This window comes from Uloborus diversus, chromosome 6 (assembly GCF_026930045.1).
Source record: "Uloborus diversus isolate 005 chromosome 6, Udiv.v.3.1, whole genome shotgun sequence".
Lineage (NCBI taxonomy): Eukaryota > Metazoa > Arthropoda > Arachnida > Araneae > Uloboridae > Uloborus > Uloborus diversus.
In genome coordinates, this window is record NC_072736.1 from 89241063 (window position 1) to 89268077 (window position 27015).

At 32.2% G+C, this 27015-nt stretch overlaps 2 protein-coding genes across 2 annotated transcripts in view; both read left to right on the forward strand.

The window, feature by feature from the left end:
• LOC129224644 (astacin-like metalloprotease toxin 5) overlaps positions 1–1035 on the forward strand; it is a 35245-nt gene extending 34210 nt beyond the window's left edge. Inside the window, exon 6 of the mRNA XM_054859127.1 lies at positions 730–1035. Within this exon, the coding sequence (XP_054715102.1) occupies positions 730–950 (221 nt within the window). The 3' untranslated portion in view covers positions 951–1035. The remainder of the gene's footprint in view (positions 1–729) is intronic.
• Positions 1036–13835: 12800 nt separating this feature from the next.
• LOC129224645 (astacin-like metalloprotease toxin 5) lies at positions 13836–26363 on the forward strand. The gene is made up of 6 exons (XM_054859128.1): positions 13836–13935; positions 16667–16728; positions 20308–20389; positions 23472–23586; positions 25802–25977; positions 26082–26363. The coding sequence occupies exons 1-6, from the start codon at positions 13872–13874 to the stop codon at positions 26300–26302; spliced, it is 720 nt and encodes a 239-aa protein (XP_054715103.1). The 5' UTR covers positions 13836–13871; the 3' UTR covers positions 26303–26363.
• Positions 26364–27015: the final 652 nt, after the last annotated feature.

Sequence of the window (27015 nt, forward strand, 5' to 3'; positions counted from 1 at the left end):
ACGACGTAATAAACGACAAATATGTACAGTAGTGTCAGCTCTAGAAGCAAAAGCAGTAACAGCTCAAAAATTTTCATGAAAAACATAACTTATCAAGATATACTCATTAAACATAAGTTTTTACGATATTGGAATGTCGTGAAAAGATCAAAATGCATAACTTATCAAGCAATTACAATTTGATAAAAATATTAATATACAAACAGACACAATACTTCCTTTTCTCCTGTTTTTCAGTTTTTTCCTTACCTTTTTATATTGTTATTTAAAAGAAGAGGAAATTTTAAATGTCGGAGAAAAGTAAGGTAAATTGAATTTATTGCGTCTGAGAAATACTTCTTAACCCGAGTATAGAAAATCCAATTTAGGACGTAGCAAGGAAAAAAAAAATTGCAAATATACTTGATCTTACAATAGGTAGACAGATTCTAATTGTTTCGCTTTTTCTGCTATGATTTAAAAAAATAATAATAAAAAAGAAGTAAAACAAAACGTTTAGGTGAAAAAAATGAGCAAGAATTATTAGCCACCTTAAAAAGAAAATTCTATTGTAAAATTTGAAAATTTTAGCTACAAGTATACGAGACAAGCTACGAGTCAAAAATTGACACCTTGTGGCTCGGAACCAACGTGTCTCGACTGTGAGATTGGTTGGCTTAGGAAGCTATTTGCAGTTGTTATATAGCCTATGAAGAAATGTGTATTTAACGACTTCCCTTTTTGCTCTAGGTATGGAAGGAAACTTCGCAAAGTTGGCTCCATCTCAGAACTTATTATTGACAACCTTCGATTACAACTCCATCATGATTTACGGAAACAAAGCTTTCTCCAAGGATGGCCGCTCCGACACAATGGTTGCCAGAAACGGACAGAAGCTGTACGATCCATTTAACAAGAATGGCATGGATCAATCTGACGTCCAGAGAGTCAACAAAATGTATGGTTGTTAAAATTAGAAGCTGCAACTTGGAGAATAAATCCTGATTCATCTGTATAAATAGACCTTTAATGCATTAAAACAAATCATTAAATTTGGTTTCAATATATTTCATTTTTCTGCTTTGATCTATCTTCTATTCGTGGCTTACTTAAAACATAAAATACCTTTTTGCAAAAGTGAGTCAAATTCAATCATTGTTTTAAAAAATGTAGTTAGAAATAAGGAGCTCCGCACAGAAAAAGATAAATTCTCGCTTTCCAACTACAATTTTCTTACATAAAGCAAACCTTGAAGTACTATCCTCTGAAGGTAAACGCACAATTTCCGTATAAACGAGGTTTTGTGATATTGAACAAACGCGTTTTGAAATCCATACTAACAATAAAACGAGCTGATGTGTGCATCACATGACTTCCTTTTACTCCAATTTAATGTCATTTCCCCATCATTGGCAATTTTAATGCGATTCAATTGTTTACTCTCTAAATATCACCAACAGTGGTCAAATTAAAATCAAATTTAAAATTAAAAAAAAAGGTCGCCAAATTTGTCGCCAAGCTGGCGACAAAACTTGGCGACTGGCGATATATTGCCAAGTACCCGACAAATTATAACACCACTTAAGTTTACATCGAAATTAACAATGATTTCCCCCAAAAAAGAGAAGCACCTGAATGCTACCAAAATTGAAGGTGCACAACTAGGTAACACTAGAAGTCTACGTACCAAATTTCAACTTTCTAGAGAAGTTAAAGAGCTTTGACTAAGAAAGTTTTTGAGTTATGCGAGACATATTGTTGCACTGTAACAAATTTCGGAAACATTTCTAGGTACATCGGAAACGTTTCCGAAATAATAAGAATCCTTCATCCAATAGCGAACTCTTCATTATTCAGAAAGCTTTCTGTTATTTCAAAATATCTAGAAGCGGAAGTGAGGCGCAATGCTTTGAAACGTATTTTATCCTTCCAACATTGGCGCCAGTGAGTCGGAAATAACGAGAGCTTATTTTTTTCCTTATCTATGGTTGCTGCAGTCAGCAACTGTTTAGCATTGGATTACTTGTTATTTCATGTCTAGAGAGTAGCAAATTGTGTGGAAACTAATTTTACGCTTATGCATTTTCGGCTGCCCTTTATTTTTTAGACGATGTACGCAGCTTTTAAGTTAGTTAATAACGATTTGCTTCTTTACAATTTCCGGTGCGACCATAATTTCATATATATTGTGTGTTCAAGCGTGAATAGTTTCAACAGCCGTTTTTATACTTAATGAAACGAAACCCTTTGGATTACTTATCCAGTTGTAATGGAGGTACTTAGATTTTCTTCCTCTCATGTTCACTTGTAAGTATTAATGAATATTTTAAAGCATGTTGCTATATACATTTATATTTTTGTTGAGGCTCCAATTGTAACTGTTTTTGGGTTTATCGAATTAATTTAAAGTTATTCTACATACCTATGTGCGCAGTGTACTATTTGTTGTAACCAATTGAAACTGATTAATTACGCAAAAGAAATAAGATTTATATTTGAAAAGCAATCACAGAAAAGTTATTTCGAAATACTTGGATATACATACATTGGTTCAAAAAAAAAAAAAAAAAATCAATTGTTTAATTCATTAAAAATATGGTAATGCAAATGTTTCTAGTATTGTAATATGCTTCACAAAAAATGTGCCAGTATTATTTATCTTTTTTTATTATAATTTATTCATTTATTTAAAAATATTTATACCATTAGAAAATGGCCCAGTTATCTATTAGTAAGCAACATAGTTATGCAATTAATTCATGTGCTTATTCATTTTGTTAAATGTGGTTGACAATAAAAAATTCCTTGACATTAGTTGTTCGCTAAGTAACATTTCCTTCGTGGATATACTAGTTTAAAATAGGATAGTCAGGAGGAATGAGTCAGTGGCAAAAATGGAACAGTTGCATTTACAAGCCGAAATAAAAAGAAATATTATTTCATGTCATTGTTTTAAAACTGATCATTTTTTAAATACTATGTTATTAATATACAAAGTACATATGGGGAGAAGACGAGGGGCGTTCACCACGCAGACTGCCATTGACATTTTCAGGGATTGCTTTTTTTAAAAAGGGGAGCGCTTTATAGCATTTTATGGGTTCACCATCACTCTTATGGTGTGGGGGGGGGGAATCTCGTATATATGAAATGGAGTAATCATGCAATAAAATTCAATGTTTTGATAAATAAAATATATAATGCATTTTGCGCAAATTGTAAAAATAAAATCAGTAACCTATTTTGATTAAGTATTTATATTTGTGATGAACTGGAAAAGGGCAAGAACAGAAGAATCAACCCGAATGGTTCCAACAGGAGGACTTGGTGTCATATTTAAATTCACCAATTTCTCTGTTGCACTTTTCGGTTCACTTTGCTCGTCAGAGAAATAGACTTGACGCGAAGGGAAGGTAAGTTCTGTCAAATATTATCCGAAAATAAAAGCTATCAAGTTTGATACAAGATATGTTTCTAAGTTCTGCATTAAAAATACAATATGTTGATAATTTTGTCTTGAAAATATTGAGAGAAAAACTGAAGTTTAAGATTGTTTAACAAACAATCCCACTTTTGAGAAAGTACCCCCCCCCTCCCCTCCCCTGACGATTTTGTGATTACGAATGAAACTACTATATTATTTCATAAATTTTCAAAAATTTATAACTGTGCATATGTTATGCTGTTAACCATGCTATTTGTCATTAGAAATTCAAAAAAAAAAAAAAAAAAATCCACGAATGATTCGAAAATTTCTTGTATTATTGCTCTTAGATATTAAAGAATTGAAACTGATATGGTATGCAATACTATAATAAAGAATTGTATTTTAGAAAAAATCACGGAAAAAGGATTCCGAAATTCTCGGAAACGTTTTTGAAAATTGTTTGGAGAATTCCGAAATACTCGGAAGCGTTTTCGATACTTTCATGAACCACAGCTGCACAGAATACTCAGAAACATTTCTGGAAATTACGGAAAGAGTATTCCGAAATACTCAGAAACGTTTCTGAAAATTACAGAAAGAGGATTCCGAAATACTCAGACACGTTTCTGGACATTACAGAAAGAGGATTCCGAAATACTCAGAAACGTTTCTGAAAATTACAGAAAGAGGATTCCGAAATACTCAGACACGTTTCTGGACATTACAGAAAGATAATTCCGAAATACTCAGAAACGTTTTTGAAAATTTCATGAACCGCAGCTGCACGATATACTCAGAAACGTTTCCGGATTTTTTTTACAGTGTGAGTTATACACACATACATACGTACGTCACGAGAAAATTCGTTGTAATTAATTCGGGGGTCGTCAAAATGGATATTTCGGGTGTCTGTAGGTTTTTAGGCCTACTATCCACGTGTGGTCGGATCGAAAAAAAAAAAAAAAAAAACTGAACATTCACTCGAGGTTGAGAAAAATGTAAATTAAGGCCGATTTTTGAGTGAAATTTTTTTCGCGAATACAATACTTCCTTTTTTGTAAAAGGAAGTAAAAAATGGTGGAGTTGGACTTTTTTTTTCGTGTTTTATTTTCAGCGGAAACTAAATAAGCAAAATCGCACAATGAAGCTAAAATAGAATAGATAACAAAAAAAAAAAAAAAAATAAATAAATAAAAAAATAATAATTGAATAAATAAATGAATAAATTTTAAAAGAAAATTTAAAAAAAAAGAACAACTTGTGCGCTTTACCTTCTCACGGCAAAAATAGCATGATTTAGAAATCCTTTTCAATGAAAGATACAGAAGTAGGGTTTGTATTTTGCACGCCATTTCACCCAAAACTTGCTTCTCACTGCCTCAAGTGAGCTAATTCCTTCCCTCAGTTGAGTAACGCCGCAAAATATTTCAATACAGCTTTTTCTTTGGGGAAGGACATTTTTTTGAAGCGAAACGGGCTGTTTTTTAGGAACTAAAACACTATTAATAAATACCAAGACGATTGACAATTGAGGCAGTGAGAGGTAACGGGATGTAAAAGGACATTTTCAAGTTTTGAGCAAAACGCGTTTAAAGATAGCATTCTAGGTAGACTTTCATTGTTTTTTTTTCTCTCTAAATCATGTCGTATAGCAGCACCTTTCAGGGCTACTAGCAGTATTTCTTGCCCTAAGATAGAGGAAAGGTTCCCCTACTTTTTGTACTGATTATCTCCAAATATTCAATTTTGCCACTTACATCCCTTTGCTTCTCACTGCCTCAATTTATTCTTTAAAAATACTGAAAGATTTACAACTCTATTTTAATCAAAAAGACGTCAACAAACGGAAGTAAATGAGAATGCTTTAGATATTACAAAATTTTGCAATGGATTTGGTCCAGCTTTTCGACCATCGGCGAAATCTGGTGCCAAAATGAAAGTCTAAGCCAGGCTAAGAAGGCAATGTTTCCCCTTTGCGATGTTGGTGATATTTGGAGATCTCTCCGTAGAACCCGATGTTACACCTAAGGTGAATGTATTAGAATTAACAAACAAAAATACTTTGTCTATTTTGAAAGATGTAAATTATGCATTAAAGGAAGCCTGCCTTCCTATTTGTTCTTCATCTGTTACTCTTATTATCCAATTTTATATGGCTGGTTTTTCTGCTATATATGAAGTAGCATAATTCATTACAAATCGACTCCTACATATACTCTGTGAAGATAGAAGATGGGCATAGTTTAGTTTTAAAAGCATGTGTAGAGCTCTAAAAAAGTTCGTTAAAATCGGAGATAATCGGATGGGGACCACTAGGTCCCTAGACGTGGAATAACTTAAAGTGTTTCAGCTTGAATTTTCAAAGCTTATCTTGATTCATATCCATAACTAGTGTTTGTATTCAGTTTAACAAGAAAAAACGTAAATAATGTTCCTCATTGTCAAATTTTATACCTTCTAATTTTTAATTGTAATGAAAATTGATAAATTAAAGCTAGTTAGATAATGGACATTTTCGAAAAAAAAAAAAAAAAAACAAAGCATTTGAGCAAAATGTTTTAGTATTTGAAGACACATATTTCATGCGTGGGTTACTGACTACTAGCTTTAAAGATTTTTAACGATACACTAATAACTTTTTCTGATTATATATTGATTGTTCCGATATTTAGTTGGATATGTTTTTAATTTTCCAGCGATCAGTGAAAAGTCACTTTTCAGTTTCTAGAGAAAGTGATCTATAACTTTGAATTCAGTGCCTTCAGTTTGGTAGGCTGTAAGTGTTGATGTGTTTTTCGGATTTTCATTCTAACGTTTCGTTTCCTTTCCACAGGAGAGAAAAAATAAGTTGTGAAATAAAATATGACATAGTTAGCTGACTAGTTGACTTAAAAAGGTTTTATACGATTTATGATACACTCATGGCGGTCTTGTGCACAAATTAGAAGCACTTGCTTCAATTATTTACTTGAAGGCAAAATCAATATAATTTTATAAGAGGGCATGGAACAAAGACATGTCGATGCTTATCTTTTCAAATAAAACATCTCATTTTTCTTGAGCGATAAAACGTATTTCATTGTAAAAACATTTGTTTATTACACTGTAAAAAATCTCGGAAAACTCTCTGAATATACAAAAAAGTTTTCCGTAATACACAGATTCGTACGCCCTCCGCAGTTTTCTGCTATAATCAAAAACGTTTCCCGTTTAGCAAGAAAGTAAGAGTCGACGCATGCGCAGGTGACACGGCAATTTTATAGTCCAGCAGCAAATCTAAACTGAAACTTTCGAAAGCACGCAATGAAAACAACTGCTGACTCATGTACGCGAAGTAACACTCATCAAGGGGATTAGTAGAAGTTTTGTTCCTCGCATGAATTCACTGAAGATAATGTTAAAGTCTTATATTTTCTTGCTTATGTATCGTCATGAGATTGAATTTGAAGCTATGTCACTTATTTTTAAGTGCAAATTCTCGACGCATGCTCGCGGAAGGAATACAAACTGAGATTAAAAACCAAATAATTGCCGAGAGGACGCCATGTAACTTCATTGCGTCGCATAACTTGTGTAGGTAATTTTTCTTGGATACTTTTCTTCTTTCTACCAAATGGGTAATTTTTGTTGGCAGAATTTTATTCTGTCATAAAAATCACCTTTTTGGTGACCAAAGCCTGCAAAAGACCACCACCGACGAATAGGTAAGTCGCTTTGCAACTCTATTACTTTAAAGAGATATAATTCATATAAATCTCGTTAAAAAAAACTATTTTCTTCAGTATAATTTTTTCGTTGTGAACTATTGCAATTTGAAAATATTTTACATTACATAAAACACATATTTAAAGTGCAAGTGTGTCTAGTTTTATTCTGTAAAATTTATGAATTGAAGATTATAAAAAAAATTAAATAAGTGTTATTGTGTACTTTGTTTTTATGTGTCAATCTCAGTTAATATTTGGCTGAACATTTATGTATCAAGCATTATGAATTAAATGTTATAATATGCAAATTGTCAGGTTTGATAGTTCGTCTTTAAGGTTGCATGTTTTCATTCTCTTGTAAACAGTGTAGCTAGATTGTATGAAGTAAAAAAAAAAAAAACTATCTCTTGTAATTAGGAACATAGTGCTTCAGTATTATCTAAATGACGATATCTCTTTAAATATTTGCATTAGCAAAACGCTTTAAATTAGTTAAATGTGTATTAATTTATTTAACAAATAAATACATATATGTATTTAAAAGTGTCTTCATTTTTTTCGTTTTAAGAGCCTCAATTTTACCAAAAGCAAAAAAAAAAAAAAAAAAAAAAAGACTTAATAAAATAATTTTGTATTTTTACACCATATTAAAGTATTTGACTTATAATTTATATGATACTTTGATTTATAATGTATATGATACTTTGATTTATAATGTATATGATGTTGCTTTTTCAAGGGGGGGGGCTTCATAGCATTTTATGGGTGCACCATCACTCTTATGGTGGGGGGGGGGGTATTCTCGTACATATGAAATGGAATAATCATGTAATAGAGTTCAATGTTTTAATAAAAAAATATATAATGCATTTTGCGCACTGTAAAAATAAAATCAGTAACCTATTTTGAGTAAGTATTTATATTTGTGATGAGCTGGAAAAGGGCAAGAACAGAAGAATCAACCCGAATGGTTCCAGCAGAGGGACTTGGTGTCATATTTAAATTCATCAATTTCTCTGTTGGTACTTTTCGGTACACTTAGTTCGTCAGAGAAATTGACTTGAGGTGAACGAATTCCGGAACGCGAAGGGTAGGTAAGTCCTGTCAAATTTTATCCAAAGATAAAAGCTATCAAGTTTGATACAAGATATGTTTTTAAATTCTGCATTAAAAATACAATATGTTGATAGTTTTGTCTTGAAAATATTGAGAGAAAAATTGAAGTTTAAGATTGTTTATCAAACAATCCCCACTTTTCAGAAGGTACCCCCACTCCAATTCCCCGACGATTTTGTGATTAGGAATGAAACTAGTAGATTATTTCATAATTTTTCAAAAATTTATAACTGTGCATATGTTATGCTGTTAACCATGCTATTTGTCATTAGAAATTCCAAAAAAAAAAAAAATCCACGAATGATTCTAAAATTGCTTGTATTATTGCTCTTAGATATGAAAGAATTGAAACTGATATGGTATGCAATACTATAATAAAGAATTATATTTTAGAAAAAATCACGGAAAAAGGATTCCGAAATTCTCGGAAACGTTTTTGAAAATTGTTTGGAGATTTCCGAAATACTCGGAAACGTTTTCGAAACTTTCATGAACCACAGCTGCACAGAATACTCAGAAACATTTATGAAATTACGGAAAGAGGATTCCGAAATACTCAGAAACGTTTCTGAAAATTACGGAAAGAGGATTCCGAAATACTCAGACACGTTTCCGGACATTACAGAAAGAGAATTCCGAAATACTCAGAAACGTTTTCGAAAATTTCATGAACCGCAGCTGCACGATATACTCAGAAACGTTTCCGAATTTTTTTTACAGTGTAGTAGTCAATATCTAACTTTTCTACACAAGAAAAAAAAAAAAAAAAGACAAAGAACGATCATAACTCAAAAGGTACCCAGGTCTAAGACAGCATTCGCTTTTGACATTTCTGTTTTGAGCAATCCATCTTCAGTTCTCTCCTATATTAGTTAATGCATGGCCCGATAACCATTTTTACCATAACTCTTTAAAGCTCTTCGGCGGTCTCATTATTTACGTTAACGAGCAGTTGCTTTGAAATCGTTTATTTTTTCAAGTTTCTTCCTTTAAAACAGAAATCGAAGTCGGAACTCTTCTCAAATTCTTTATCAGCTGCACCCATGCCTAAAAATACGCGCTTTCTTCGAGAATTAGCTCGACATTCTTCATCTCAAATATCACAAATCGGTTGGCAATAACATACAGTAAATTCTGTAAGGTTGATCACCCTCGTAAGTTGACCACCTGTCTATGTCTACCGAATTTTTCAGGTACAGAATTAATCTACGGTAAAACCTGTAAAGTTGACCACTCTTAGAAGTTGACCGCTTGTCTGTCTGCTTTTTACAGACACAGTATTAGTCTTATATCGTATAAATCAACCTTTATTAGTTGACCACCTGTTTAAGTTGACCACTGAAGTAAGGCATCAGAAGTATCAAACTTACACAGATTTTACTGTATTCGAGTCCGTAGCGCCAATCACGGATGAGTTTTGCACACATTGAAAGGTCTGTTATTCGTTCTACATAAACAAATTGTGTCACAGAGAAAGAAAAGAGTTGGTTTTGTTCAAAATTTGAAACCAGAGCTCCTATTTGAAGTTGGATACTCATATAAGGTGTAAAGTTGGTCGGAGGGTTAACAAATCAAATGTGTTCATAGTTTTCTTATTATTATTTTTTTAATTTTGCTACAATTAATCTTCAATTTCCTCTTCAACTGTAGTCTGAATAAACGCTTAGTGCTTGAACAGTTTATTTTTCTCGCTTCCCACTTCTTTCCTTTGGTAGTGTATTTATATAAATTACTCTAATAGAAAAGTTGGATTAAAAATTCTTCAATAAGGGGGGTCGGTACCCTCTATACGCGTAATGTTGAATTGCTAAGCTTTATGTACCGTTTCTTCAAAAAGTTTGAATTATAGAAACTTGCAACTTTTAGTGTTTTCAAGAGATATCTAAGAGTCTACTGAAGTGAAAGTTTAAGGCGATTCTGTAAGGCAATTTCTGCAACCGAGAAGGAACGTAGAGGGTTTTTTGAAATGATGTTCGAAGTTTAATTTTAGGACCGAAAATGGCATTAAATAGCTTTTTGTATCCGTTTGTCTTGATTTTAAGCTAATTCGAAAGTGCACGAAAAATACGCCTGGAGTATATTTACTGTCTTCGGATTTCAAAAACCTGTAAAATCACCAGGAGAAAAGTTATACAAGCTGTTTTAAATAAAGGAACATCATTATTAAATCAGAAATTTATCGTCTGCCTCAAGTTCAGTTTTAATTAGCTGTTGCCATTTTTTCTGTGAATTACTGAACCGTGAAAAAATGAAATTCCTGTTTTTGTTTTGAGGCTTTTCCTGTGTTCGGGGGACTTTAAACTTTTCCTCTTTGGTTATTTTTCCACGATCTGTCGGGAAATTTAAAAAAAAAAATGTTTAAGCCTCATTGTTGAACACGCGTCACTTGACATAACTTTTATTTTCGAGGTAGACCGTGCAAAGCAGGGCGACGCAGCTAGATCAAAATATAAGTAGATATAAAACACTATTAAATTTCATTTAAATTTAGTTTCATTTCTTATTGAAATTATAAGGCATCATTTCCGAGACTAAAAAGCCAATTTTTAATCCCAGATACAACAAGGAACGGGGTAAGAAAATTGAAGTGTGTATCTTTGTAGCATTGTTGCTTCTAAACTGATGAGCCGATTATGATACTTCTCTTTTTCGTTAAAAATGTGGCTTGATCGAAAGGGTTCTTTTCTTGGAATAGTCTTCGCAAAACTTTAATATTACTGAAGATTTTAATTAAAAACTAAATTAGTGATGTCCCATTCCTCCTAACTCTTTCTTGGCTTAGCGGAAATTTTTTAAAAGAATTAATCATATTCTTTATTGCGTTTTCGTCGTAGATGAAATTTATTAAAGAAAAAGTGTCTTTTCCATTTTACACTTGGACCGGAATTGAATTGAGTAAAAATTTGAGGCCCGTATCCGTATTCGCGGATCTAGACACTAATGAACCGGATCCGTGTCTGCGGATCTACATTTTCAACGATTCAGCACATCACTAAATAGTAATAACGAACTATTTACGCTAACGGACATTTATATAACTAACTTGCGTAATTTTTAAAAAGCAAATTTTTGATGATTTCTTATTACATAAACTTCAAAAATAACTGTCATTATTTAGCTCAAAATTAAGTATCATAAGCATAAGTAGTTATTTTTAACTATTCATACTAGAAAGGCAAGGAATTTTCCGTTTTTTGAACTAATTTTCCTTAATTACCGTGCCTAATGCTTTGAAAATAATCAAAAAGAAACCTCGAACAAATTCTATATTTTGATAATTTTTGTCTTAAAAATCTTTATGTTCTGATTAATTAAGCAATTTAAATCTATTAAGTCATGTTTTCTAATTATGTATTGTGTAGCGTGCTAGAAAAATGAAAAGTAAAAATAATAATAATAATAATAATAACTTTCATCAACAACACGTATTTTCTTACGATGTAAAATTGAGTAACTTCCCTTTCATATAAACCGCTTCAATGACCAAAAAACATGCCGAAAGCAACCTGCGTTTTCTTGCAAATGTTGATTTAAATCATTCAACGTTAACGTAGCATTTTGAAGCAACAACGCCAGCAAACAATATATCGGGGGGGGGGGGGGATGAAGGTATTGCAGAGAAAACAGTGAAAAATCAGGCTCTCGTCTTTTACCAAATGGGACCAGTTTACTCTTGGACGACGCATATCTCGCCCTGAACCGTATGAATGGCATCTTCTTGGATGAGTTACTCGTCCTCAACTGCAGGGGGTGGGGGGGGGGGGGGGGGGGGGTTAAAACTTTCAGGAAAATTATTTTTTTTTGAAACATTGCTCTCCTTGTAATGAGTGCAATAATGATCCAAATGACGCTAAGGATTCCAATATCTTATTGTCGACCTATTGGCGCCATTTGTCAGAGAAGAAACATTACTTAATTATTTGAATTACTTAATAAATGTTTTATTTGCGTGGTATTTTCTTTTAACTGTTGGGAAAATGTAAATATTTTCTGGGTCCATGTATTTTTTTTTTACTTATTCTATCAATATCAGTGACAAAAAGTACTACTTTTGACTGAAGGAAACAACCCCATTGTTTTTGTAAACTTATGAGTCCATTTTTTTTTTTTGATCAGATTTACCGGATATTTGCGACAACCCAATTTTTTGACTTTTGACTTTGCATGAAACTTTTAGATCAAGTGAGATTGAGGGACACCTTTGATATTTCCTTTCTTATGATTTATCTAAGGTTTAAATCGATTTTCAGCTTTATGATAAATACTTTCGAATACAGTAATCGAAACATTAACACATAACTTTGATTTTTAAGGGTTTAACGGGACTAATGCAAAGTTAAGCAAATTTTAGTTTTAATGTTCTTAACATTTCTGTTAGTAAATATAAATTACTCTGGAATAGTTTTTCACTTAACTAATTCATTGAGGTTTTAAAACATGCATTTAAGTAAAAATTACCTTGCATATCTCCCGAGAGCATTCATGTAATTATGTCATTTTAATTTGTTACTCTGCATTTTGCAAAGCAGGAGTTTCACAAAAAATATTTTTGTAATTGTCTGACGTGCTGGGAATTGATTCAAGTATATTAATTTGGACATTAAGTAAAGCATTGTGAATTGAATTAAGTTCATAGAATGTGTTTTCACTAGCAGTTTGTCAAACGAAATAAGTTTTTCCCTTTATTTGACCTTTCATAGCCAGGATTAGCCCCACTCTACCCTCAGAAGAAATCAAGGAAACTTATAAAATAAGAAACTTTCGAATGTTGCAGAGAAGAAAACAACGTATAACCGACATTTTGTGACGTATAAACAATGCATTTTTGCATTGAAATGAATAGCAGTGAATGTGGGCTTTGCAAAAATAATGTATGAATGTATAAGACATACAAAATCGAGACACATATAAAGATTAATTTTAAAGTGGATAGGAGTGAATCAGAGTTTTATAAAAATGATATAATTGTATAAAATGTACAATCGAGAGACAGATAAAACGATGCCTTTTTCGAATTAAAATGCAAAGGAATGAGTTGGGGCTTAATAAAAATAATGTTTTACTGTTTCAGACGCATAATCGAGCGACGTATTAACACAACGCTTTACTGTATTAAATCTTCAAAATATAATTATAGTTATTTCATTCTCGATTTACGACTCATATCACATCCAGTCATGATATGAAAGTGAATTTTCTTCACGTTTCCATTCACTTATCATGGCATTCTATGTCACACAGACTCACAATTGTACGGTTCTACTTCCACAATAATTAATTTCACTTAAAATTAATTTACATCAAAATCTTTTTTTTTAATTTTTTTATCAACGCTAAATTCATTCTTGGGGTACTCACAACTAATGTTTTCTTCTCACGCTGCCTATTCATTCATTTTTATTTTGCTGATTAAGAGACCAGCTGGATATTCAATACGGATGTTCGAGAATTCATAATCATTGTAAATTATACTATTACGAATAGAATACATTTATCAGCGCATATTATGTTCCTGTTTAGCGAACAGCACCTGCAGAGTTTCAACAATTAACCTTTCATGCCGAGATAAGATATGAGGGGTTTTAAAAGCAGAAACCGAAGCTGTCAATTCATTCCATCATCCGAAGGATCACAGTTCCACCATGAAGATGCTTGTGGCAGTATTTCTCGGCCTAGTGGCAGTAGCTATGGCCAAAACTAGTGAAGGTAAATATCAGAAAGCAATTTTTTGAACTTAAAAAACTGTATTTAATGGCAGAATAAACATCTCCTACAGTTTAAACAAATCAAAAAATAAGTTCGAACTTAAAATGGAAACATTCAAAGTTAAAGAAGGACGTTAAAGAAATTCTTTTACGGGTAGTACATCGAATTTACTACCATTATTGGCCGTTAAATTTCTTATTTCTCATAAGTTTCATCAGTAGTTAAAACAATTCGTTAATATGGAACTTTATTTCATAAAAATCCAAATAGTTTCTATTAGAAACTAAAAAAAGAAAACAATGTTCTAAAATCTGTAACTACGGGGGATTCAAAGTCTAAAAAAATGAAAAAACTCAGCTAAAGCTTTTGCACAAACATCGATTTTACTATCAGTATCTGCAGTGTTCCATTCTCTTTATTTCACTTATGCTTATTCTGCAATAAAAACAAAATATTCATAAGAAACTAGCAAATATTCAGTTTCAGCTAGCTTATCTTTCCATTAATTATATGCCTCTTTTTTGTACACTCAAACCAGTTTTTCAGCGGTCTTTTTTTTGTGCGATTTTTTAATGCAAATTTTTCTTTTGTGAGATGTATGAAAATTTCAATCAGATTGTGATTCAATTTTTATAAAACGAGTGCAAAGTAGTATTTTCAAGTGGTGACAGGGACATCCCGGTGAGGGGTCACTGTGACCTCCCAAAAATTTCCTTATTCGGGAAATATTATCTAACTTATTCGGAAAAATTATCATCACTTGGTTGATTTTGTTTTCGTTTAGAAAAGCTATTCCTTGCTATTTCGTAAGTTTTCGGCTTATTTTCTACGAGAGACTTTTTTATGCCACTTAAAAAAAATATTTTTTAACCGGACTACGAAAACAACTTTTTATAGCTACTCGTGAAGTTTTGAACAATTTTTTATGCGGTCCCTATCCACTGCATAAAACAGGTTTGTGTGTATTAGGATAATTATGTTTTCAAAAAATATGCAAGAAAAAAAAATGGAAAATATATCTCTATCGAACTAATTTCTCACACAAAGTTTCCTGCGGCATGTTTTAAAAATAATATTTAACCTTATTGAACTTCTTTACATTCAAACAAGATCATTAGCTTGTCGAAAAGAGGTTCAATATTTTGTTTCAAACAGTTTCTTTCATTTGATGCCACAAAAATAAAGAATACATTTAAAGCCAATAGTTCTTATAATAAACTGCGTTATGTATATAGCGCAACTGACTTTTGCAAATAGATTCCCGCTTAAATTTCCTTTCAAGAAAAAAAAAATCTTTGAACTGATAAGAAATGATCTGAAATTCATCAACTGAGATATCTGGTAATGTTCATGTCACGTCAACTGAGTTTACTGATAATGTTCGCTTCAACTAGATCCTTCTATTTGATGGAAAATGTAAAGGAATATATATTTTTTTAAAGAAACAAACACTTAATCTACTAAATTATTTTAAAAAATTGGTAGTGCTTTAAAACACATGTTTTTTGTTTCAAGATGTTAAGTTTCAGTTTTTTTTTTCGGTATCAGGTTTAGAGCTCTTTACTTTAAAAATTTAATTATGTTTTAAAGCGAAAACGACACTTATGCCATCTTAATAACAGTGCAAGAAAAGTCTTCTATTCATAAGATGTTTACGCATTAAAATACAGGGTGATACGACATAACTTAGGCACACATAATACACCATAACTTTAATGCTAATGAAATATTACGACCAAACTTCTAAACAAATATAAAAACAGTATTTCGACTAATATATTTACGAATTTTCAAGGTGGCTACCTTTAGGATTAGTAGAGAGCTTTAAACGTGTCACAAAATTTTCGGCTGTGGGCCGCAACTCACTTACTGATATTTTATTCTATGCTTTGCATAAGGATTTCTTTTGGGATGCCAAAGTTTTATGAGGTTTAGCACACACTCTTGTCTCTGTGATGGATCAAACAGAATAATCCTTGGGTTGAAATCTTGGGATCTTGAACTCCAATGAAGTCCGGAAAGTGTGTCTTGCACCAGTCTTGAGTGCCTTTAGCTCTATGTGCCGGAGCGGAATCCATTCGGGAGGTCATCTTTCGTTTCCAAAAAACTTTTGTGACCAAGGTAAGACAACATCATCCAAAATGCGTTTTAGATATGTTTCTTCACTAATTTTAACCCTTGATCAACAAAAACAAGTAATATTTTCCCCACTAGCACACAATTTACCCCAAACCATTAGATTCGGGTCATTGACACAGTTCAACAGTGCAAGAAGTGCCTGGAGACAAGGTTGTGTGCAAAACTTCCTAAAACTTTGGCATCCCTAAAGGAATCCTTACACAAGGGAAGAGATAAAATATCAGTAAGTGAGTTGCGGCCCAGGGTCGAAAATTTTGTAACACGTTTAAAGCTCTGTATTAATTCTAAAGGTAGCTACTTTGAACTATTGCAAACATATTAGACGAAATAATGTATTCATATTATTTTGAAGTTTGATTGTAATATTTTCTTTAGCATTAAAGTTGTGGTTTATTATGTGTGTCTAAGTTATTTCTTGTCACCCTGTAATAGCAAAAGGAATTTTTTGTCTTGAAGAAATGTATCAAATGCTACAGAGCATAAATAAATGCAGGTTATCGGGTAAATACTTTTTGAATTTTATAAGAATATGAAAATAAAGGAAATATTATAAAATCTACTCATTATTAAGAGTTTAGTTTTAATTTTGCAGAGGTTGCTATGCAGAACCCGGATTTGTTCGGCGGTGACATGGCTGGAATCGACGGACCTTTTGTAAGTGACTTTAGCATTTAAAACAAAATATGTTCTTCTTCTAATGCAGTCAGAATAGGGTTGTTTCCTTCAGTCAAAAGTACTACTTTTAGTCACTGAAATTGATAGAATAAGCAAAAATAATAACATGGGCCCAGAAAATACTTTCATTTTCCCAACAGTTTTTTAAAATTAATTTTTTTAAATGTCTGATTTTTCAAACTAGGTGTGGTCTTGATGGCGTCACAAATGATGCATTTTGCCGCATCTTTCTACGGCGTTTCCACGTTATGATGATCAAGAAGCGAATTAAAATTTGCACTCTCCGCTTGCTATTAACCATATCGTTGCCAATACACGTGAGCAAAGATGCGAATTAAATATTTAGCTCCGTGAATGGCAACATTGAATAGCATTTCATCATTTGTGATGTCATCGGTACAAAACATAAACAATGAAAGCGCACCGATTTAAGTAATTCTTTTAAAATATTAAACTTAAGCAAAATATTTAAAAAATGGTCAGATCCTATGTTTTTAAACATGCTCTTTCAGAAAAACACACTGCTAAAATTTTGAAACTACCCCATTTACCTTAGAGAAGGAGGGGATAGCTGTCCGAATAAGTGCATATTCCGCTATTAAAGGATTGGCGGTTTGTTTTAAAACCTGGTATTCTGTGGGGTATTTGAAAGCTACGCTACTGTGTTCTTGAGGGATAAATAATGGACTTATTGACATGACCAAAACTTTCAATTTTTTCAATAATTAGTAATTTTTGTCTAAAAATTAAGCATGATAATTGGGATGAATTTAGAAAATTTTAAAAGTGACCGGCATTTAATTTGAATACCCACCCACCACATCATCAAGAAATAAATATGGTATGCTCTCAGATGAAAAAACTTTTATTATATTGATGCATTTCATAGAATTATTAAGTGTAAAGTGCATTCAAAGAAATGAACAGCTATTTTTTTATTCTCCCAGTTTTGTAGAATTATACAAACAAAGAAAAAAGGAAAAGTACTTTCAGATAGTTGTGTAAAATTTTAATATTGGCTTCATTTTTCTACATCTATTATTGTCATCATTCGACGTAGTTTATTGCGTAAAAAAACATGAACCTTTCTTTTTTTTTTGCAAAATTTTCTCTCAATCGCAGCTCATTAATTTGTTTTAAAATCCTTTGTTACACAAGCTCTGTTCTGGTATCAGTTTGGTTGGCACAATCTTTTTAATCGTTGCTAACAATAAAGTAGATTAAAAGTCATTCTAAATTTAACTTTGAATCAAGATTTTGAGCATTAATAAACATTCATTACAAAAAAAAGTCATTTGCAATTTTCCCTTTTACCAATGCGCGTCGAAAAAAATACCTTTTTACTCCTTTTTCAATCTGGGCCTAACATCAATGAGTTTAGATACATTTTAAGCTAAATTATACAGGTAGCATTTAAAGGCTTTTTAAAAAGCTCTTGCTAAGAAACGTAGTGTATGAGCTAGTTAAATGCCACATTTGATGAACTGTATACATAAACATGGCAGCGTTTCGTTTTGAATTACAAACTGTCTCAATCACTAGCCTCTCAAATGATTAATTTTGCTTCATGCATATGCAAAAAACTCCGATAATGTGTTGGCCTCGTAGGCCCATAAAATTGCTGGCCCCATTACAAATGTGTTCCACGAAAAGCCCACTGTTCGCCGAGCAAAGTAAAAATTACCAGGCCATCAAATAAGACAGAATAGTTTTTAAAATGTGAGAATTACAGACTCTGAAGTAAAATTTTCTCAAGTAAAGACATAGAGCTGACTTTAAAGCTTAAAACCCATTTCCTCAAATTCACCTATTTGTCAATGGCACATTTCTGTACCTCAGAGTCAGATGGGCGTAAATCACATTTGATACAGCCGGACCCCTATTTAACGAACCTCTATTTAACGAATTTCGCGATTTAGCCAATTTTTCTTTTCCCCTGACTAAAATGAAGGCAAAAACCTCTATTTAACGAATAATAAACCTCGAATTAACGAATGATTTGAACAGTGGAAAAAATTTGTTTCTTGTTACTTTGAGTTAGGAAATACTGGATTGTTTTCCAAATGATACATCCATCTTGTCGAAGTAGAAAAAGGGTTTTTTGGAATTGGCAATTTTTGACGGGCATGGGGCTACCAATGAACAGCGATTCTGATGCAGAAAGCGATAATGAAACTCCCATTAAAACTAACTTTAATACTTTACATGGCCTGGAAACTAAAATCACATCTCATGCAGCAGGCTGTAAATGATACAGTATTTTTTTCTCTCCATAGAGTTGAAAGAGAACTATTTCGAGTCAAATATCAAGGAAATTTTCGAACACTTATTACTCAGTACTTTAAATTTTCAAATTAAGTAGTGTGTAATAAGTCGCGGAATGCTGAATAAAAAGTGCACACTTTCTAAATATGGCTATTTTTATGCAGTTGCTTATTAGGGCTTTCAGATAAGGCAAGTGCAATTTTTTTCTGCACCCCGATATTACGAATAACCCCGATTTAACGTATAAAAACTTTGGACCCGATGATATCGTTAAAACGAGGTCCGATTGTAATTTTACAGGAGAAAGGATAAACTTTTCTCTGGCACATGCAAAGGATGGACGCGCGCTCTTGTAACTCTGGTAAAACATTGACATGGATTCTCTTTTTAGAACAACGTTCATATTACTCGATGCGAAATTGGTTCTACATACAACGCACTAATAAACGGAAAATCGCAATTTTTGAACTTACGTCAGTCTATCACTGAAGTACATTTATTTACAACTATGTTCAGTGGCAAAAGTAATATTCCGACAAGTAATGACAAAGTAACATTTCTTAGTTCTACTGACACATTTTATATGACGACTCTGCAGCGAACACTGCTTTAAAGTCGAGGAACTGGTATTCTCCCTTCATAATAGCTCTTTTATATTTTTCTTATTATACATTCTTTCAATAAAATAAGCATCACTTTGATATTGATCACCTTTTCTCAATGTCACTTATTTTACAGCATTGAGGTTGTTTCCTTCAGTCAAAAGTACTACTTTTAGTTACTGAAATTGATAGAATGAGTAAAAAAATAACATGGACCCAGATAATATTTTCATTTTCCCAAGAGTTATTTTTTAATTAATTTTTTAAAATGTCCGATTTTGAAAACAAGGCGTGGTCTTTATGACGTCCCAAATGATGCAATTTGGTGCATCTTTCTACCACGTTTCCATGTTACGATAATCAAGAAGCGAATTAAATATTGCGCTCTATGCTTGCTATCAACCATATCCTTGCCAATACACGTGAGTAAAGATGCGAATTAAATATTTTGCTTTCTGATTGGCAACACTGAATGGCATTTCATCATTTGTGATGTCACACGACAGAAGCGTAAACAACGAAAGCGCACCGATTTAAGTAATTTTTTTTAAAGATATTAAAACGTAAACAAATTATTTAAAAAATGGTCAGATCCTATGTCCTTAACATGCCCTTTCAGAAAAAAATACTTTAAAATTTTGGAAACGACTCCATTATTTATTTAGTTACTAATAATGCCTTTTGTCAATAGGATGTGGAACGAAACGCAATTCCAGGGGATCGCTACAGGTGGCCAGGTGCTGTTGTGCCTTACGTCATTGACAGTTCCCTAGGTGAGATAGTGTGCTCATTACTGAATTTGATTTTCTTTTTTTAATACTTAGAATCCGAATTGCAAAATTTCTAAACAAATTATATGTTATTTACTAATGAATTTTTCGTTCATAATGTTCATTCATTTGAATAAAAAAATGTTCAAAAATGCTTATTAATTGCCTAGTGAACAAATGCAAATTTTGCGGTTATAAAAAAGACAAATAATTGAATTTAATACAAAAGACAAGTAATTGTATTTAATAGAAAAGACGAAAAAAGAATCTGTATTTTTTACGAAATTCTCTCTAATAGGGCTGCGTTAGATGCACTATCTTTTGCAGACCTAGTGCAATCCCCGATATAGCATCCGCTATTTCATGTAGCACCACTATCGGCAGATGCCATTTCTACGATAATTTTGACACTCAGTTTCCTCTAACAGATGGAGGCAACTGAGCTCAATTTCAAACTGCATTTGGAATTTAATTTCACCAAGAGTGCTCCAAGCCAAATTAGTACTCGAGGGATCTTTTACACACTGACGCTGTTGACTTCTTGCATCGTGAAAATCTTCAGACTTAAACCAGAATAGAACCTGCGCCTTTGGACGTTAGATACCGGTGTGCGATCACTACATCTCTTTGTCAACTTTTTTACAAACTTAAACTGTTCGGAAGAAAAAACTTCAACCAGATTTGGAAATAGAATTTTTTTTTCTTTAGATTTTTTTTTTTTTTGTTTTCTCTTCAAATTTTAGTGCTCTATTATTCTGTATTTCTAAAAGTTAAAACGTGTAGCTTAAATTTCTGTCTATCTTTTAAGGTTTTCTATGCACGAAGTTAACAAAATTGAAGTTTTGAATCTTAATACAGTAGAGCGCCGATTATCCGAACTCCAATTAACCGAACTTCCAATTATCCGAACCGTGTTTTTCGCCTTTTAAAATTTTTTTACGAACTTTATGCGAACGGCATATTTTTCATCCAAAACCTAATTTTTTTTTCTGTCCCTTCCAACCAAGCTTTCAATTACGTACGTACTCTTTTTTTTCACCCTGTTATCTATCTTTTTTCTTTTCTAAAGAGAAAGAGGGCAGAGTACTCCTACTTCTTGATAATGCACCTTCACATCCGTGTGCAGATACCCTTGAACGGGAAAATGGGAAGTTCCGAGTAAAGTTTTTGCCACCTAATGTTACATCACTGATACAACCCATGGATCAGAGTGCAATAGAGACATTTAAGCGCTTTTATAGAAAGCAAATGTTGAGAAAGATGCTTCTATCAGAAGACACTGAAGAGCCTGATTCCCAGAATGCCAAAAACATTAATTTAAAAGATTGTTGCATTATGGCTGCCGATTCCTGGAAGCTTGTAAAATCATCAACGTTAAAAATTGCCTGGAATAAAATTTTAAACATGGAAAAAATTGATACTGGAGCAGAAGCATCTGATAAGGAAAATGAGGAGTGTAAAACTATAAAAGAAATGGGAAGAATCCTAAATTATGAGGAAAAAGAAATTAATGAGTGACTAAATTGTGACATGCAAGACCCTGGATATCAGATTTTAAATGACAATGAGATTGTGGCTGAGATTGAAGGCGAAAATGAAGAAAATAAAAATGAAATAGAAAATGAATGCTCTGAAAATGACCCAGGTCCATCACATAGCGAAGCCTTTGAATGCTTGGAAAAAGCTATGAAATGGCTCGAAAGGCAGAAAGACGCTGATCCTATTCAAGCAATGCATTTAAGAAGCATTAGAGATATGGCAGCATTGAAAAGAATGTCTTCTTTGAAGCAAGAAAAAATCAAAAGCTTTTTTACTTAAATTATAATCTTTTTTAAAAAAAGTTTAAAAAATGAAAAAAAGACAAAAAAAAAGTTTAAAAAATGAAAAAAAGACAAAAAAAAAAAACATTTTTAAACACGCCAGCACTAACAGTGTTGCCAGTCCTAAGCCTGGATAAAGTGTGAAGGTTTTTGTATAGATAGGGATATCCTTTAAATTGTCTGTCCAATTATCCGAACTTTTGCTTATCCGAACTAGGGTCGGTCCCGACGTGTTCGGATAATCGGCGCTCTACTGTACTTTGAAAGTTATGCAATCATACGGAAAGTAATCTTCAAAAAATAAATTATATATCCAGTAAGGAACGTACGTGTTGTAATATTAATTGCAATGTACTTTCAAAACAAGGTTCAGTAAAAAAAAAAAAAAAAGATTGTTCTTTTATTTTAAAGCAGATGAAATGAAAATATAAACCTTTTCTAAGTAAAGTTATGGTATGGGAAATTTTTAAGTTAAAAATTGTTTAAAAAATAATCATTCCTAATTACAGAATGTAAGTGCTTAAAAAATAAAAAATATATATATTTTAGAAACATACATAAATAATAGCAAACAGAAAGAATACAATCTGAAAATAAATAACAAAATGAAAAAACTGTGCTACGAAAACTTTACTTGCAAAAAGTGGATCGAAGACTAGTCGATCCTCATTAAGAAATAAAATTATTCACAGAGCTCCAGCTTATACTTATTCTTGCCCTGCAATTAACATTCGATTGAAGAAAATACTATCCCTCATTAAGCTTCTTACTGAAATCCATCACAATTAATATTATCCATTTAAAAAAGAGCCCATGTTTCTCATCGAAGTCCCCCGTTCACATCGGATCTTCTTAAAAATTTAGCACAGAGGCACTTTAACCCAGAGAGGGTGCGACTTATGCTAACTAGTTGGCATGTGTATGATTAAATGGAAAAGTAAGACTGATTTAAGTTTTATTTTTTATGTTATTTGGCCCTCCCCTAGCATTAACAGGCTGCATTTAAAATCCGTGCACAGCGAACATAAAAAGCAGTATCCAAATGTGCTCCCCCTCCCTAAGAATATAATTCACACACAAATGAACGAGGTGAAAAAACGCAAATTTTTGGAAAGAAAAATATTGTAACCCAATCTTGATTTTATTAGAAGACAGTGTATAAAATAGGTCAAACTTGTTTTTATTGTAAAGTCAATTTATTCAGAAGTCATTAAATGAAATATTAGTCTTATGGATGAATGTGCAACTTTATTTTATCCTTTTAGCATCTCAAACCGCCTTAATTCAAAGAGGTTTTGCAGACTATCACACACACACCTGTGTACGCTTCGTACCTAGAACTACCCAGAAAGACTACATCAAACTGTTCAGCGGACAAGGGTAAGAGTTATTTCTTACATATTGAATACTTCGCAAGCAATTTAAAATGAAAAAGCAATTAGATTTATTTCATATAAGCTTGCGTAGTAAGACGCCGCTGTCAGGTAATTGTAGACAAATTTTAAAACATATTATGTCGTGATCGAGATATTAATCAAGATTTTAGTTGCAAACTATTTTTATTTGTAAATCTAAATTAGGCATTTACACTGAAACTTACATCAGTGAAGATTCACCTGAACTTCGGAAATGCATAAAGCCACTCAGTAGAAATCTTCCTGTCATCTTTTAATCAAATTGGTCAACTATTTCGTTTTCGGGATAAGCTTCAGCCCACAACGTTAATACATGAAAACTAAATTAGAAATTAGAAGAAAACACAAAACATTTTGCTGAAAAAAGGTCAAAGAGAAAAAAACCTAAATAAAATGAATATTAGTTTGCAGTGGAAACCTTCCTGAAATATGTTCTGAAAGAATTTTGATACGTGCGTTTAGATAGTGTTACAAGGAGCTCAAAATGCGATTCAGTCAATTCTTTCTGTTCAATTTAACCTTTGAAACTTGGATACTATAAATATCGCTTTCAGGGCAAAATAAAGCATGTTACATATACAGCACAATCTCTTTCAAGAAAATTCTCAAATGCCATAGATTTAGAACAGGGTGGCGACAAGAACGGCAAAAAAAAGTTCCCTGACTTTTCCCTGATCAAGTTCATTGAATTTTCTTGATTTACGTTACCATGGATAATGGTTTTCTTCCTTTATCCTACCTGAAAACCATAGCATATTACATAAAATGCAGTGTTTAAAACGTTTTAAACTGTTAATTAAAAATATATTTTGAAAATATTTTTTTTTTATTAAAAATAGTATATTAAAATATCTACGAAGAAATATTATAGGAAATCTAAAACAAATACTAGTAACCTGTTAACACAAGAATTTTAAGAAATTATTGAAACCACTCTTAAAGACATATCTAATCATGATAAAACTAAAAAAAGTTTATTTGGAAATAATTTTGAACTGAATTTTCAAGCAGCATAATTGTTGCTGCGAGAATAACAAGTAATTGTGAAAGTATAGAAGTAATGCAGTTTTACTTATGTAAATAATGGACATATTTATGTAAAACAAATTGGAACCTTTAAATAACCATATTGAGCTATTCTCTAATCAAGAACTTAGGTTTTAATGAAGGAATACAGCATTTTAACTGTTAAAAAATTGAAAAAATATTTACTTATGTACACAACAATTTCAAATGATTTCATTATTAGTCGAAAAAAATCTTTTGTAACAAACATCATTGAAATGTAAAAAAAAAAAAAAAATTAATTTCAAAATTTATAGTGTATGACTTGGTTTTAAAATAAAAGACTTAAATTTCTGGAAAAAAACCCTTGGTATAATCTATAAGCCCTTCGTATAATCTAAAGCGACAGCGAATAATAAAATGGCAAAAAACAAAGTTAATTTTCATTTAACATTCAATTTTAGCAATTAAATCGAAAATGCCTAGTAAAATACCTTTTAAGCTCTTAGCAGTATCAATTTAAAAAAAAAAAGATTTTTTCTTGAAATTGTGATTACAGTACGCTAGCTAGTTCAAGACAATGAGTAAAGGCAATGGAGCAAAGTCTTTAATGGCGGCATCCTCTTTGCCTGCAGGATTTTTTATTTTACGTAGCATGGAACGCCTGACAGAAAAATTCAAACTAGGTAAAATAAACAACTTTACAGACACAGAAGCTTAGGAAGTTTATCCTGTGGTTAATAATTTAAGTCTCAATAATTTGACCTTTAGGGAAAAAATGCACAAACATGTGTCAGTGTATAATCGCACCTCGATAATTTTACTTTTTTTTTAAAACAAATAATTGACGGGAAATGCATAGGAAATAAAAGTATTTAATTTTGGAAAGCAAAAAAAAATTTTTTGTCTTCATTTGATCAATTTTCCCTGAACTTTTATTATTTTTTCGAAAGTCCCTGATATTTCCCTGATTTTCCCCTGATTAATAAAGTTCCCTGACTTTTCCCTGATCTCTCTGATCTGTCGCCACCCTGCAGAATATGATTGAACTTGATTGTGTTCGATTCGATCAAATTATGTTTTGAAGTTGAATGAAATTTCTTTCTAGGTGGGGCAAAGGGAATTGTCTGTGTTCAATGCCAAAAAGTATAAAGATTTATTTTCCTCTTTTTTAGCTGTTACTCATACGTCGGAAGAACTGGAAACCAACAACCTGTATCTTTGGGTAACGGTTGCCACTACGTCGGAACTGTAGTTCACGAACTGGCCCATGCTTTAGGATTTTATCACGAACAGAACCGTTCGGATAGAGACGATTTCCTTATAATCTACATACAAAATGTTCAAAAAGGTGAGAATTATGAAAAAAACAAAGTTCAAAGTTTAAACTTCTTGGGATGCCTCACATCTAAGCAAATAATAAAATGTTCTTACTTATTTATTTGTTTTTTGCAGGTATGGAAGGAAACTTTGCTAAGTTGGCTGCATCGCAAAACATTTTATACACAACTTTTGACTACAACTCAATTATGATTTATGGCAACAAATCATTCTCTAAAGATGGCCGCTCTGACACCATGGTAGCGAAGAACGGACAAAAATTGTTGGATCCATTCAACAAGCAAGGAATGACAAAATCTGACATTGAAAGAGTTAAAAAGATGTACAAATGTTAAACTATTTTGTGAATATGCGTTGATGTAGTTTTCTAGAATAAAAAATATTACCTACTTTAAATTCGTCCATACAATACTTTTGTAGTTGCTCCACAAACAAGAAGCAAATGTATTTGCTATAATTGTAGGTACTATAAGCTCAAGTATTTTCCATACTTAAAAAAATGGAATTTTTACACTCAATTTTGTGGGGAAAAGATATAAAGAACGTAACATTTTTTTCTTTTAGGAAAACTTCCTTTTTTATGCATTCATTCCTAAATGTATTATTAAATGGCACGAACAAGTAAGGTAGTATTATCCAACAAGATAAAATAAAATTTTACTGTCTTCGTGGCGGGTGCAGCTATCCGCTTTTGATCATTGACGTTAAAAAACTGAAAATTCTCCTTCCTCTTCATCCCCTCAGTAAAAAGCGTACAAAAATCATATATATGTGTTTATTGAATATTTTATTTTTACTTCATACAGTCAGCTTATTATTTTGAACCAATGAAAAGGTTCCGTTTGATGACGCTTTGACACAACACTTGCTTGTTTCAGTCTTAAATCGCTTTGAAGTTTCATACTAAGCTTGGCTAACTGCAGCCAGATTCAACCACATACGAGCTTGAGACAGCAATTAAAAAGGAAAATGTTGCATTACGAAATGTTGGTTATTTTGCTGCAATATGCATACAAAATTTAGTCATTGTCTTTTTATAAAAAAGTTA

Bases quoted from the DNA above. Each gene is read 5' to 3' on its own strand.
- LOC129224645 (XM_054859128.1), top strand. From the start codon at position 13,872: ATGAAGATGCTTGTGGCAGTATTTCTCGGCCTAGTGGCAGTAGCTATG. The intron at 13,936-16,666 runs GTAAATATCAGA...TTAATTTTGCAG, and splicing joins TATGGCCAAAACTAGTGAAG to AGGTTGCTATGCAGAACCCG. The intron at 23,587-25,801 runs GTAAGAGTTATT...CCTCTTTTTTAG, and splicing joins AAACTGTTCAGCGGACAAGG to CTGTTACTCATACGTCGGAA.